Source organism: Callospermophilus lateralis, chromosome 14 (genome assembly GCF_048772815.1).
Source record: "Callospermophilus lateralis isolate mCalLat2 chromosome 14, mCalLat2.hap1, whole genome shotgun sequence".
Classification (NCBI taxonomy): Eukaryota; Metazoa; Chordata; class Mammalia; order Rodentia; family Sciuridae; genus Callospermophilus; species Callospermophilus lateralis.
The window spans coordinates 52,703,417-52,718,217 of NC_135318.1; the positions used below are offsets into that span (position 1 = coordinate 52,703,417).

At 46.6% G+C, this 14,801-nt stretch overlaps 1 protein-coding gene and 1 non-coding gene across 3 annotated transcripts in view; both read right to left on the bottom strand.

Moving 5' to 3' along the window:
* Window positions 1-762: 762 nt before the first annotated feature.
* The window catches only part of Spred2 (sprouty related EVH1 domain containing 2), a 118,039-nt gene continuing 104,000 nt past the window's right edge, over window positions 763-14,801 (bottom strand). For both annotated transcript variants that reach the window (XM_076833436.2, XM_076833435.2), the window contains 2 exons: window positions 6,673-6,810; window positions 763-4,058 (listed from right to left, as the gene is read on the bottom strand). In XM_076833436.2, coding sequence (XP_076689551.1) covers window positions 3,390-4,058; window positions 6,673-6,810 — 807 coding nt within the window. In that variant the 3' untranslated portion in view covers window positions 763-3,389. The remainder of the gene's footprint in view (window positions 4,059-6,672; window positions 6,811-14,801) is intronic.
* On the bottom strand, window positions 4,519-4,623 carry LOC143380812 (U6 spliceosomal RNA). The gene has a single exon (XR_013088691.2). It is a non-coding gene; the product is annotated as a U6 spliceosomal RNA (small nuclear RNA).

The following is a 14,801-nucleotide window of genomic DNA, read 5'->3' on the forward strand; positions in this document are numbered from 1 at the left end:
TCTTAGGACACCTTCTCCGCTCCAGCTCTGGAGGAGCCTGACAGGATTCTCTCTCACACCCCAATTTCTAGAATCTTCGCTTTTGCCCAGGTGGCTTGGAAAAGCTACCCCTTCAGGGAAGAGTTAAAACTAAGATGGAGGGGCCCTCTGTCTCTCTTTTTAGGGACCCTACTTGTTTCTCTAGAGAAGGAGTTGAAACTTTTCCTTTGTGACCCTCAAAAGACCTCAAGCTTTATTTCCTCCGGGGGAATCATCATTACAGCTTTTGAGCATCCGAAGAGTCCATTTGGAAAGGCAAAGAGCCAAGAACGCTGCTCCGAGGAGACCCAGGGTCATGCAGTTTTAACAATTGTCTTCTGTGAGAAATGGTCTTCCAAACCACACACACACACACACACACACACACACACACACTCGTACTCCTGAGGTTTAGCAGGAACTGGTGGAAAACAACTCGGAGGAAGTACAGCTGTTCCCTCTGAGGAGCTCTTGTGGGGAAGCAGGCCTAGGAAGAGGGGGTGCTTCCCGGGCGGTGACACGAAGCATTCCTTTCACTTGAGGCATTGGAGCCCACGGAGCTGCAGTCTCCCCTTGGGAATATGACATAACCTTAGGCTGGAAGGGCCTCACAAAAACAGCTCGGTGTCCACATGTCTTTCTGCAAAGGAAACTCCATCCCATCCTGTGTGGGAGAACTCCCAGGTCTGCTGAGGCTCAACAGCCACCCCATTTCCAGGCAGACAAACACCCCAAAGCCAGCCATCTGGTAGAATGTGTTTATATTTACATGGTACATTTTAAAGCAATGGCTACATTGGTCATACATATTAGAAACCATAAAAAAAAGTTAAGAACTAAAATGTACATCATACACTTGTATATATATTTTTTACACAGAGGTAAAAAGGCTTATTATAAAAAAATCAATACAACAGGATTTTTAGTATACAGGTAAAGAATGAATTATGCTTCAGGCACTTTAATTTGTTAATGTGAGCAAATAGCTTGGGGGAGGGCCGGGGAAGCTTCTGAACAGAAAATCTTTTGGTTAATGTTTTTGTTACCACAGATACAAAAATAAAAATCTGAATAATTTCTCTCAAATGATTGACGTCAGTATGGCAAAGCTGACTGGGAAAATACTGCACACTGTTCGGCTGCAGTGTGGCAATTGGAGAGACGTATTTACATAAATGTCCCCATGGCTGTCTTTGTGCCCTTAACCGCTGCCTTTGCAAACCAAAAAGGATATGCGTGCAAGATTCACTAGCATAACTCTTGAAAAAGTGGGGAAAACCAGCAAGAGGTAAGGGAAGAGAGAACAAGTAATGAACTAAATAGAGGTGACAAACAAAGCATCTGGGATGTGTGTGTGTGTTTTCACTGAAATAAATAGGGGCACTTGAACTGAGGTCTGACGAAAGTAGATTAGTGTTGTGCTTTTGCAGAGAGGCGACCTTAGAGAAAGGCCTCGAGGCGACACCTCAGGCTGGGGCAGATGGTCTCTCCACAGCATTGGAGGCTGGCTAGATGCTCTCCTGGCAGGGAAGGGGTTCTCTTTCCTTCCATTGATACAGACGGACAGCTCTCTGCTCCTTTTCCACACTGGAAAGCCCCAACTAGTCATTCCAACAAATGAAAACGTCTACCAACTAACTCATAAGCACACTGGGTATTTACACTGATGATCTGTCTAAAAGAAGCATGGCGGGCTCTCAGGCGAGCTGATAGCACTCCCATGAAGGTAAGCATGGCTAGCACTTTCCCAGTATGAATGGCAGACTGGAAGAAAGTCCCTTTCCTTGAAGAATGTTGTCCTGTGTGCAATAAAGAAGGGAGGGGGAGAGGGAGGAGAGTGGGACCAGGCTGTGCCCTCTGCTGGCAATTACCATGGGAAGATCGTGGCGGGAAGAACAGCCAGCATCGGCAAGCCTGGTCCCTGTGTTCTCCGCGAGGTTCTGATTGTACTATGCTAGGTACAGGTAACCACTGTTCACTTTCCTTCTTTCTTCAATAAGAAGATTTGGCTATTCTTTGCAATATATTAGAAAAATACTCTTTTTCAGCTAATTAGAAGCCTCCTGCACGGCAAGGTGACAGGCAGACTCAAGTCGGCTGACCTAACCATCTATGCACCCAAAGTGGCAAGTCTGGGTGTGGGGTTGCAGGAGAAGACACTTAGGCATCAGAAGGGTTTTTACATATGGCCTTGTTTTTTCCCAAGTATAAATGAAGAATTTGGTGATGTGAAATTGAGTCCAAAATGAAAACAAAAACATAAACCCACAAATAAAAATGCAACCCACCACTCTTCGATTATGACATTTAAAATCGCCCCCCTTTGATAGAAAAAAGTTGCTGGGGCTGGGGGGAGCTCCTATGGTTTTATTCACAACCTTAGTGTTCCTGGAAGAACACTGGTTTGTTTTGAATAGACTATTAGGTTTGCAAAATAATGAGCAAAATCTCTTACTTCACTAACATCTTATTCTAATATTGCTAAGTTTTCAGAAGTGGTGGCAACACAATTTTAAAAAGTTCTATCTTAAGGGGTGAACTGGGGAGGTTCATAGGGACCTGAAATCCCCTTTCTAGCCCTGGTCCAAGAGGCTGTGATGCAGTTTAAGGAATTTTTCCTGATTCTCACAAGTTGATCTGAAATTAAGGCTCAATTCTCAGTCATTTTATAGGTGAATGTTTTGCATCAGTGAATAAATTCAACAGATTTGGTGGGGGGAGGGCAGAAATGACGATGGGCTAAGGAGAGAAACTGCAGCTTACATGGGAAATTTGGCTTTAGAAAAGTTAAAGCGATATTGTTTTGTGGTACAAGATTGTTAACTAGCTCACCTCCTATACGTGACAGCTGACTGCAGGTGAGAACACTTCTGGTCGGGTTTCAGCACTGACAGCATGTTTCCACAGGAACCTGACGCTTGCTAGCAACCAGGCTAGCCAGACTGAGAGACAGGCTTCGGTGCCCTTGGTAAAAAGAACTTCAAAACCCACCCCAAACCAGCCGTTTCCACCGCAGACTCATTCAAACTGGAAGAGGCCGGGAGGAGAGACAGGAATCAACATGGATAAGACGTTAGCTTGATTACAGGTTGGTAATAACACGAGAGTCTATGCAGAAGGTTTCTTTCCCTTCGAACACTGGGCGAGCGTGTGAATGGGTGTGTGGCTGTCGCAGTGGGTGCTGGGGAGTGGAGAGTCCACCACGCAGGTGCCCCAGGCTGGAATGGTGCCTCAAGGGACCAGGGGGCCGGGAGGCCTCTTGCTCTCCTCGCCCCTTGGAGTGGAAGGGAGCAGGGGAGAAGATGAGTGTGGAAGATACAGAAGTTCCCGTGTGGCTGTGGAGGGGGGAGGGGGAGGGGAGGGGACCGGAGTCACGCGGCTGCTTTGTGCTTCCCGCCGCAGCACCTGCACATCACTCCGCAGTGGTAGCAGGCCCGAAGGGGCAGGTAACAGCACATACAGGGGGCCAAGAAAGACAAGGCAATAAGAGCCATCCACCGGAGGCAAAACTTCTCGTCGCTAGTATCGCACGAGCAGGGGTCTGTATAGTCTCCCTCGGGGTCCGACATACAGTGATAGAGCATGCTGTCCGCACACCACATACAGCTCACCCGGCGGATGCAAGTTCTCACGGAGTCGGGCGCGTCCTGACAGTGGCCCCTCCGGTTCTCCTCGTGGTTGAACATGTCCCTGCAGTACACGCACCGGGAGCGCTCGCCGTCCTCCTTTCGCCGCCGGGACTTGCCCCGCAAGGGCTGCGTCTTGATCACGCTGCCCCCGCGGCCTTTGGGGTCCTCCCCGAGGCCAAAGTCTGACGAGTCCACGTAGGGGTAGTTGTAGTCGTGCTTGGGGACCTCGCCCTTGGCGGCGAAGCGCACGTAGGAGTCCGCGTCCTCCAAGGTGTCCAGGTATTTGCCCCTGACCGGCGCATGCCGGTAGTCCTCGTACCCGGTCATCCAGATCTTCTCCCGCGGGTTGATGCGCACAATCTCCTCGTCGTCGTCTGGGAAGCTCACCTGCGGGTAGGGCCTTGGCATCCGCTGCCCAGGGAAAACAGACATCAGTGGCCAAAAACAAGCAAGAAAAGGAAAACCAACCCCCTCACCCCGCCACCCCAATCCATAAAAACTCCCTCCCCTGGGGCTGAGGTTGTGGATCAGCGGTAGAGCTCTCGCCTAGCACACACAAAGTCCTGGATTCGATCCTCAGCACCAGATAAAGAAAATGAATGACTGAATGAACGAATGAATGAATGAATGAACTCCCTCCCCAATCCTCTAAAATGCACCTTTCACCCCAACCAAGGCCTCTCTTTTCAAATGGTTAAATTTGTTCTTTTTAGATACACATGACAGTAGATTGTATTCTGACACACGTACATACATGGAGTATAACTTATTCTAATCAGGATCCCATTCTTGTGGTTGTACATGGTATGGAGTTTCATTGGTGGTCCAAGGCCTTTCTTAAAGAAATCGACCCCTTCTGTAATTATTATTTTTTAAATATGGACGCTTCATGAATTTGCTTGTCACCCTTGTGCAGGGGCCATGCTACTCTTCTGTGTCCTTCTAACTTTAGTATATATGCTGCTGAGGTGAGCACCTTTCTGTAATTACTTAACATCTTGTTGATCAAAGAAGTATTTCAAATTATGATTCTTAATCCATTACTGGGAAAATTGATTAAACAGGTGGGACCAGCATTTTCTTTTCTTTTTGAAGTATGATCATACAGGAAAGGGTGCAATCACAACAAAACAGTCTGAATATTCAGAAGCCCAATACTCCCACGGCAACAGGTGGAACAGGACCTGTCTCCTCCACCTAACCTCCTCAGGCAGCGGCACATGGGGATGATGTCTGACAGTTTACTTTAGTTTTGCCTGGTTTTGTACAGCATGATCTTTCATAAGACTGGTTCTTAAAAAAAAAAAAAAAAAAAAAAAAAAGAAGGATGTTGGCATACACTGCATGTTTTAAGGGTAACTTCCTTATGTATGTACAAAATGTGCAAACTGGGTGAGGCACTAAGCAACTAACTCAGTGAGACCCTGTCTCTAAACCCAGAACAAATTGGGTCACCATATAAGATGCATTTTGCACCTGGCTCATGTTCACAAGAGAGCAATAGGGGATACTAGGAAATAAAGTGTGTGTGTGTGTGTGTGTAGTTTATATACATATATAGTGTATATGTATGTAGGTATATATACAGGAAATATAATGTGTGTTATGTGTGTATACATATATTATATATATGTACATATATGTGTATATATATTTTATATATGTATAGACACGTAACACACATGGGCCTGTTGGGAAAATGAATAGGAATAACCTAGGTAGAGGATCAGCTCAGTGCCTGACAAACAGGATGCCTGATACCTGTTGCCATCATTGTCATTATAATACTGCTCTAGAACTCATCAGATGGTAACAGATTTACCTATCACTTTCCACTAGATCCTGAGTGCTTTGAGGGCAGGGGCCATGGCTAACCAGTTTTGCCCTACTACCCGTCAGTCTCTACATCAATTTGTAAGAATCTGGAAAATCACAAACTGGAAGGATTTTTGAACAAATCATGTAAAAAGTCCATTTCCATCTACTGCTACCATAAAGTGATTTTTTAAAAAAGCACATTTTAAAGTCAAAATATTAGAAAGCACACAATAAAATCTTTCTAAAAAGATTCAAACAACGGCTGGGGCTGTAGCTCAGTGGCAAAGCGCTTGCATGCATGAGGCTCTGGGTTCTATCCTCAGCACCATATTAAAAAAAAAAGACCAACAAATAAAATAAAGGCATTCTGTCCATCTACAACTATGAAAAAAAAAAAAAAAAAGATTCAAACAAATCTAACTTTATGTTAAAAAACTCACTTGCCCTGTGCTCCTTTCTTCTCATTTCTAAACAGTGTGGTGGCCCTGTTACCTTACATGGGCACCAGTCCACGCCCTACTACTTGGGAACCTCCTCCACAAAGCAGCCGCTCTGTAAATATTTGTTGAATTATTAAATTCCAGACTCCAGCTCCATCTCCCTTGAGCAAGACTGGGCCTGCAGCCCGCCATGCCAGGGAGCTCAAGCCAAATGAGCAGCATTCTTTTTTTCGGTACGGGGGATTATGAATTCAAAGGCATTCTACCACTGGGCCACCCCCCCGCCAGTCCTTTTCATTTTTTGAGACAGGGTCTTACTAAGGCAATAAGGCTCGCCTTGAACTTGCTATCCTCCTGCCTCAGCCTCTCAAGTTGCTGGGCTTATAGGCGTGTGCCATTCTTTAGCTTCATAATTTCACAGCAAGCCGGAGACCCTCCAGATAGAGGAGCACAGAGGCCTTGTGGCCCCCTGGGTGGAGACAGATGTGGGCTGAATGGCCTTCCACCAGGTACCCCAGGTCCCTAACCCTGCCTCATCTATGAACTAGGCTTCAGAGGATTAAACCAAACAAAGCACACAAAGGGTGTGGGGCAAGATGTTTGGCACACAAAATCTGAGTTCTTACCATCAAAACCACCTTCAGTACTGGGGGGGGGGGGTGTGTTACAAAGTTAAACACAGGAGGCCTAGGCTTGGGGCATTTAGATGAGCAGGAGTAGAAAGGGGACATGTCCTGGTGATCTTAGGGGATGAGACCAGCACTCACCTGGTCGAGGTGGTAATGGTCTGTGGGGTATGGGTCGAGAGTATAAATCCTCCGGTGCTCACAGGATGTGGGAGAGGAGATTGTCCGAGTAGGCTGTTCCCTCTTCTGAGAAGAATTAGAAGAACTGTCTGTAGCTGTCTGTTTAGAGGGGAAGTAACCAAGAGTTAGTTAAAAAACAACCATTAGCAAGGTACAGTGGTACCTTCCTATAATCCCAGCTGCTCAGGAGGCTGAGGAAGGAAGACTACAAGATCGAGGCCAGCCTGGGCGGTTTAGGCCCTGTCTTAAACTAAAAAATAAAAAAGGGTGAAGGTGTAGCTTGGTGGTAGAGTACCCATGGATTCAAACGCCAATACTGTAAAAACAAAACACAGTCAACAAACACACCAAGCCCTACCATGCATTGTTGAATACTGTCTACCCCTGCTCTGTGGCACTGTGCTGGACTTCCCACAATCTTGAGTTTATCCTGGCCTCAGCAGGAGACCCCAGAAAGGGCTGGCTCAACAAACGGAGAAACCCACCAGGCCTGGAAAGTTGGGATGTTTTCTCAGATGTGGGAGCAGCAACAGGCTGTGGGGGAGGAATGGATACCCCAGGCTCCCACTGGTGGGCTCAGTGGGAAGGAAGATGGCCCAGCAGAGGTGACAGTTTATGGTTGAAAAGAAAAGAAACCCATGTTTTCATTATGGGACACAACCACTGTTAATTTAAGAAACTTGGTAGATATGTACATCATCACGTTGGGGAACCCATCTTTTCTAGATTTTTCTCGACTTCTATTTGGCTCATGTGATTCAGGGCTGATGTCTGCTACCAGTCTCCTGATCCACATGCTGATTCCAACATATTCACAGTCCTCTCTGGGCAATACAGACAGACTTGATGGACAGATCAGAAGAGCTGCTGTCTCCATCTCTGAAATAAAGAACTAAGGTCCTTTAAGCCTAATGTATCTCCTTGCTGTCCCTCAGGTGAGCCCACTTCCAGTTCCTACCCTGGGAGGTACTTTGTTCAGATGAATACAAATACAGCTTCTCCAAATGAGAAGGGGTACGCTGTTTTATACAAATCCAGGAGATAAGGGGATGACGTCTCAGAATTCAACAGTTTCTCAATAAATACCTTTGGAATGAGTAGATAAGGGCCCTTCAGTGTGATTCAAATCTCAAGAGGTAAATTCTCATCTAATATCTACATTGTAGTCATCTATTAGGTTCGATGTCACCCTTGTAACATGCTCCCAGCATTTAATTCTCAGAAATTCAGTTAATGCATCCCAGTCATCTGCTCACCCTAACCCACCCTCTTTTCTGTGACCTATGCTTGGGTTAACAGTGTGTAGGAAGTTCTTCACAGAAACAGGCACACCCGGTTTTCCCAGCATCCACCAGCCCAGTCGGAAACACCACCTTACAACGCACCCATCCTACCTCCTCCCTGGCTCTAATGGCCTCCTCCCACGGCACAGTCACATGCAGGACTCCCCAGACATCTGTCAATGTGAGCGAGACTGGGAAAGGACCTTCAGTAGCTCTTAATCTGCTGATGGATTTGTACAGAGTGGCAAGAAGGCCAGACGCCCTCGACAGGCGTGTCTGCACCCCGCTGCCTCCTGCAAGCACAGCTGAGGGTATATCCCAGCGTGGCCTACACCATCCGTGTCCACCTGCACCAGGTCTGTGTGAGCCCCAGGAAAGAGGGCACGACAGAGCGGCTCCATTGCTGACCAAGGCTTATTTCAGATCTATGCTGTCAGACAAATCCACATAGTTGTGAGGTGACCTGCACATAAAATATATGGAAGGACATCTCCAAGAAAGGTGAGGGAGACGTCTAGCGCATGCACCTCAAAACTGGCTATCCTGTGACCATGGCAGCCACAGAAGAGCAGCACCCAGGTATGCGTGTGAGCAAGATTCTACACACTGTGTGTGTACATAAATGACACCCACCAACCCAGCAATCAGACAGGTCACCTTCACTGCAAGCTCTAGCAATCACATGGTCTGTGGCCATGTTTTCAACTGGACTTGCTCTCTTGGGTGGGTTTCTCTGAACTGTTAGGGCTTTGAACAAAAGCAGAGGCCCTCTGCCAGGACTCTGGAATCGGGACCTCAGGCTCCTAGGAGAGTGGCTTCTAGAGGGAACAAGGTCAGAGCCTGCTGTTAATGCCAATGTCTCCACTGTGGATAGCGAGGTGGGTACTGCATTCTGGGCACAGTGGACTCCTGGGAGGTCTTGTCCTCATGATTTAGCCAGCACAGCCCTGGCCACCTACACATGTATTAACCTTCAAAGAAATGCAGCCTCTGGGTTGCACACTGACACAGTGTCAATGGCCATTTATTTAAAAAGTGCCCAATTAAGAAATGTGCAGTCTAATGATAGGTGCTGAACAGAAACAATGGAGCACAATGCCAAAAATAACAGGGTCCTGGCTCAGGAACACCAGATTTCAGCCATTCTGTTAATTATAAGGTGTGTGATCTTTGTCAAGTTCATTTTTTTTTTTTTTTTTTTTAGTTGTAGATGGACACAATACCTTTATTTTATTTATTTATTTTTATGTGGTTCTGAGGATCGAACCCATGGCCTTGCACATGCTAGGCGAGCGCTCTACCGCTGAGCCCCAGCCCCAGCCCCAGCCCCAAGTTAACCTTTAACTCCAGTTTTCACATCTATCACACAGGGCTAGAATCTTCCTCAAGGTTACTGCAAAAATACAATGACAAATAAAACGATCATTTTCTCAATTGTGAGTGCTGATGTTCAGGAGGGTTACAGATTCAGTATGCTGATCCTGCACCTGGTCCTCTGCTTAGGTAGCTCCCTTATAAACCTCAGAAGTTTTGTCAAGTTTGTCTCTGGATTTTTCCAAGTACATTATTTTACCTCAAAAGATGGTTTGGTCTATTTTCTGATATTTGTACCATCTCTTTCTTTCTTTCTTTCTTTCTTTTTTTAAAGAGAGAGAGAATTTTTTAATATTTTTTTTTTTAGTTATCGGCGGACACAACATCTTTGTTTTTGTATGTGGTGCTGAGGATCGAACCCGGGCCGCACGCATGCCAGGCGAGCGCGCTACCGCTTGAGCCACATCCCCGGGCCTGTACCATCTCTTTCTTGCCTTAGTGTATCTTTGGCAGGGCTTCCAAGATGACATGGAGGAAACCAGTTCCTGCTGGGGATGGCCGCACACCCCTGTAACCCCAGTGAATTACAGTGGAGGCTGAGGCAGGAAGACCACAAGTTGAGAACAGCCTCAGCAACTCTGTGAAACCTTCAACAACTTAGTGAGACCCTGTCTCAAGATTAAAAATAAAAAGGGCTGGAGATAGAGCTTAGTGGTAAAATATCCCTGGGTTCAATTCCAGTATCAAAACCCAAACTAAAAAATAGCTTTATTTGTCTATTTGGTTCTGGGGATTGAACCCAGAGGTGCTATGCCACTAAGTACATCACCAGTCCTTTTTATTATCCTGCCTCAGCCTCCTGGGTTGTTGGGATTATAGGTGTGTGTGACCACACCTGATTTTAAAAAAGTGACTTTCATGTTAAGATATTGTGACAATAAATAAAAATCTAAAGTGCAAGACAGCGGGTTGAGGCTGCCTGAACTTGTGGATTGGCTGTTTCTCCTGGTGAGGTCGGGAATTGTCTGAATGGAGACAGAAGCTGCCAGCTCTATCCTCCTGCTGACCCTGAGAACAGCTCCCTTGGGCTGAGTCTACTTTGAACAATGTGATCTTTCGCTCTTGGAGGGTTGGCTACTCTTCCAAGTTTAACCCAGAAATTCTTAAAGGAGCACATGCATCTATTTGAGGCACCTGGGCCAGGAGCAAACCTTCCTCATTCAGGCAATTTTAGAAGGGAGGAAAGAATGAGGGACCAGATCAGCTGAAGAGATGGTTGGCCTAAACTATCCACCTAGGATGGATCCTGGCTGCTGACCGAGAGCTTCTGGGGGCATTCATCATGAACAGGACTGTGCATTTCAAAATGACACCAGTGTTTTCGGGACTATGTGCATCCCTTCAAAACCCCTGGGTTTCCCTACTCTGTTTATTCCAATTGGGGGCAGGGACAGAGCTGCAGCTGGCAGACAGAGCTGTGCCTACGGCGGCTTTCTCAGCAACACCTGGAACTAACAAGGGGCAGCAGGTTTACAGCTTTTTCAAACAGGATGTTCCTGTGAAGCAGAGACCAGGAGAAGGCAGGCAACTGGCAATTTCCTTCTCCTCCTTGGGGACAGTGACGGAGGGGACACACCCCACCCTCTAGAGAGGTGAGCAAATGCTGGGTGCAGTGGCACAGGCCTGTAACAGGGACGGAGCTCAGTGTGCCTCAGAGTGCCTGGGGGTTCCAACCCCAGTACCTGGCCCAGACAGGCAAGCAGACAAACATCTCTGTGTCCCCGGAACACAAGGGTTGACTGAAGATATCCAACCATCTCCAAGGTCTGTGTGAGCTCTCTAGCAACTTCCTGTGTAACCCTCACCCTCTGAGGACCTTATAGGTCAGATAACTAAGCCTGCTGCTTAACTGGTTCAAGAGTGACAGAACTGATTTAAGTAGAACTTCTGCCCTGACTGCACATGCTGATGGGATTGTGAATTTTTAAAGGAGGCTAACTAAAACTTATAGCCACACATTCATATCAAATACAGCCCAGTAGCTGGTGCAAAGCAGTTATCTGTCCCTTTTTGCAAGGGATTCGCATAAAAAAAAAAGAAAGAAAGAAAAGAAATTAAAAAATAAAAAACAAAGGTTGAGTGCCCCTGGGTTCACTCCCCAGTACTGGGGGGCAGAGGGGGACATGTACTGCCGCTCTCTGCACACCCTGACCACAGGCCTGCAGTGTACAGGTTGCCTGCACAAGTCAGAAGCCCTTCCCAGCACCCCCTTGAAGTGACAGCCCATGGCCAGTCCTCTCTCCTTTGGCCAACAGCAGGTCACCAGCTATTTTGTCAACAGGTCTTTGGGAACAGGTAGCTCCAGCTCACCTGTCCTGAGGGCCTACGTTGGTTCCAGGTGTCCTCTTTCAAACAGGCAAGCAGAGCAGGAAACAGGCCAGACCCATACTCTTTTATGGTCTCAGCTAGCAGGCAGTTTGGATCTGAGGGGCAGCTGCTCTGCTAGGGGAAAGAGACGACTTTGTCCTAAACTCTGGGACATTATTTCCTTTAGGACCTAGATGATTCTTCCCCCGTGAAAAATGATGATGTCAAAAACAATTTTTAAGAAAAGCTTTAGGGCTGGGGTGTTTCAGTGGTAAAGAACTTGCCTAGCATGGCAAGTGTGAAGCCCTGGGTTCCACCCCCAGCACCCCACTCCCAACCCACAAGTTTTACATTTCTAAATTATGAGGTTGGATGACATATTGATATGAAAGGAAAGGACTCTGACAAAACTCACAGTGTGACTTCACCGGAAGGCCAAGAGGTTGGGGGCAGGAAGGCCAGGGTTCAGGCCACCCAGAGTACTGCTCTATGAATCAGTAGAGTGGATTATCATCTACACCCTAAAAAAAAAGGTGGGCTGAATACGGACACACACAAGTGGGAGGCCTAGCAAAGGCCTGTGGGCTTCCTGACATTGAGAGCAGTTCCAAGCTCTTGTGTGCATCCTTAGACACTTAATTGCCTTCACTCAGCCACTGTAGGTACTGCATGCCAAATCAAAAAATCCTCTTCTTCTTATGAAATGTGAGCTTGATAATTACTGTCATTTAGAAGATAAAGCAGCTCCCATCCACCTTCCAAGACCTTCAGTGCTGGGTCTCAGCCAGCAGCAGCTAGGGATGCAGTGCTGCCCTGAGTCAGCCCTGGAGCAGAGGACCGCCCCTTGAAAATGTTTTCTTTTCATTTTTAGTGCTGGAGATGGAACCCGGGGCCTCGTGCACTAGGGAGGCGCTCTACCCTAGTCCCCTATTTTGCCTCTCTGAACAAACCCCTGTAGAGAGTTTCACTAGTTCAACTCTGGAGAAGTAAATCATATCTTCAAAGCATTTCCTCTTTTATTTACTGCTCTCCTTTCCCCTGCACTCTTGACCCAAACCCCGAATTCAAAGGTAAAGATGAGAGAAAGCACTTCGACCAACTGATCTTCAAAAATGAGTCAGGAGCTTGCAAGCATGCACAGGGGACCAGGCACCTCCCCGAGGAGATGGGGGGTTGTGGCAATGGACAAGTTGGAAAGCCCTCCATCCAGGCGGCTTTTCTGCCATTAAACACGGCAAATTGGTATGCAAAAATTTCTGAAACTTACTGAACAAATACTTCCTTCTTGGTGGCTGGGGAGGGGATCAGATATCACAAAGATCAGGGAAAACCAATGGAGTAGAAGAAAGAGAACAAGAGTAGGAAGGAAGGGGGAAGACATATGAAATGAATTTAACAAAATCAGGTTTTATTCATAAATAAAGTTACCAAAGGGAATGTCAACTTTGTTTTTATGGACAAGAAAGCACGTGTCATAGAGCAGAGAAAGGAGACCGGGGGAGGGAGGAGGAGAGGAGGAAAAGGAAGAGGATGAGGATTAAAATGAAATGATTTGCATGTATGATTTTGTCAAAATGAACCCAAATACTAAGTTGAATTATAATGCTCTCATAAAAAGTGTTTTCTCTCTCCCCAAAACAAAAACTTCCTCTTTCTTAAACTTCCGTGGCAGGAGGCAGCAGGTTTGGGGTTTGCATTCTGGGTGAGCACAGGCTGCTTAGCTGGCTTTATCTGGGAAGATGGAGGTGTCGATAGGTGCCCACAGGCCAGATGCAGGGACTGAATGCAGCCATGTACTGCAGTGCCGAGCTAGGGACAGACAGCACTCCACATCCTCTCCCACTCTTTTCTTCTCCTTGGGCCACCAAGGAGAAACTAAAAAGAAACATGTTCCCCTGAAAAGGCTTTGAGTTCAAAGGGTCAGTGGTCACAGTTAACTAATGGCAGGACCAAGTTGAGAACTCCGGCTGCGCCCCCCCAACTCTATACTCTGGAATCACCTTCACTTCACCTTTAAAAAAAAAACTCGCCTTTTTAGAAAAAACAGTCAATGAACTTCATTCATTACACGAGTGGCAGGTTTACCTTTGCTTTAACGTCTGCTGGGGATGAAGTAGGAAAAAAAGGGAAAAGGTGCTATTCCTGCCTCTTCTGCTTCTGTAAAGGACACCTTGACGATTATAAAACCCAGTTCAGGGTCTCCACTGACCAAAGAATGAAAATAAGCATCACTTGCAAATATGAGGACAAAAAGATCACTTAGGACCCAATAATTGACTTCCCAACACTCTGGATCTTTTTTTTGACAGGGTCTCAGGAAGTTGCCGGCCTCAAACTTGTGATCCTCCTGCCTCAGCCTCCTGAGGCGCTGGGTTACAGGTGGGTGACTACACAATTCTTTAGTTTTTAGAGAACACCTGGGATGGACATGAGGGGTCTGAGGTGTCATTAGGGACAACTGCTCTGAATAGGCCAAAGGTTATAAAATGCTTATAATAAACAGGATGTCAGGGGTTCAAGCGCAGGGCATGAGGAAGGACTAAGTTTTCCAGTCTAGGCAAAAACATGACCAAAAGCTGATGCTACTGCAAAGACAGGGCATTTTTCCTGTGTGAAGCAGAATTGCCTACAGGAAAAAATAAGGTATGATAAAACACCAAAAATAACCCACATACAGCCCTTCCAGCTGGGTTCTGAGAGAATGAAGCCCCACACAAAATGAGATAAAGGACTCTTCTCATTTTTGCAAAGGATGATACACAGTTGGGACCATTTTAAGTGCACAGGAGAAAAGTAAATTTATTATATGCAGTGGATGTGCCATGGTGCTAGATGCCTGTAATCCCAGTAGCTCGGGAGGCTGAGGCAGGCGAATTATGAGTTCAAAACCAGTCTTAGCAAAAAGTGAGGTGCTAAGCAACTCAGTGAGACCCTATCTCTACATAAAATACAAAATAGGGCTGGGGGTGTGGTTCAGTGGTCAAGTGCCCCTGAGTTCAATCCCTGCTATCTATACCCCCCAGCCCCCTAAAGAAATTCTGGTTGAGAAGGACTTGCTGGTGAAAACCTAGAGGGGGGAGGGGAAACACATAAAAATCTTACATATGGCAGAACTTCCTGTGGTCA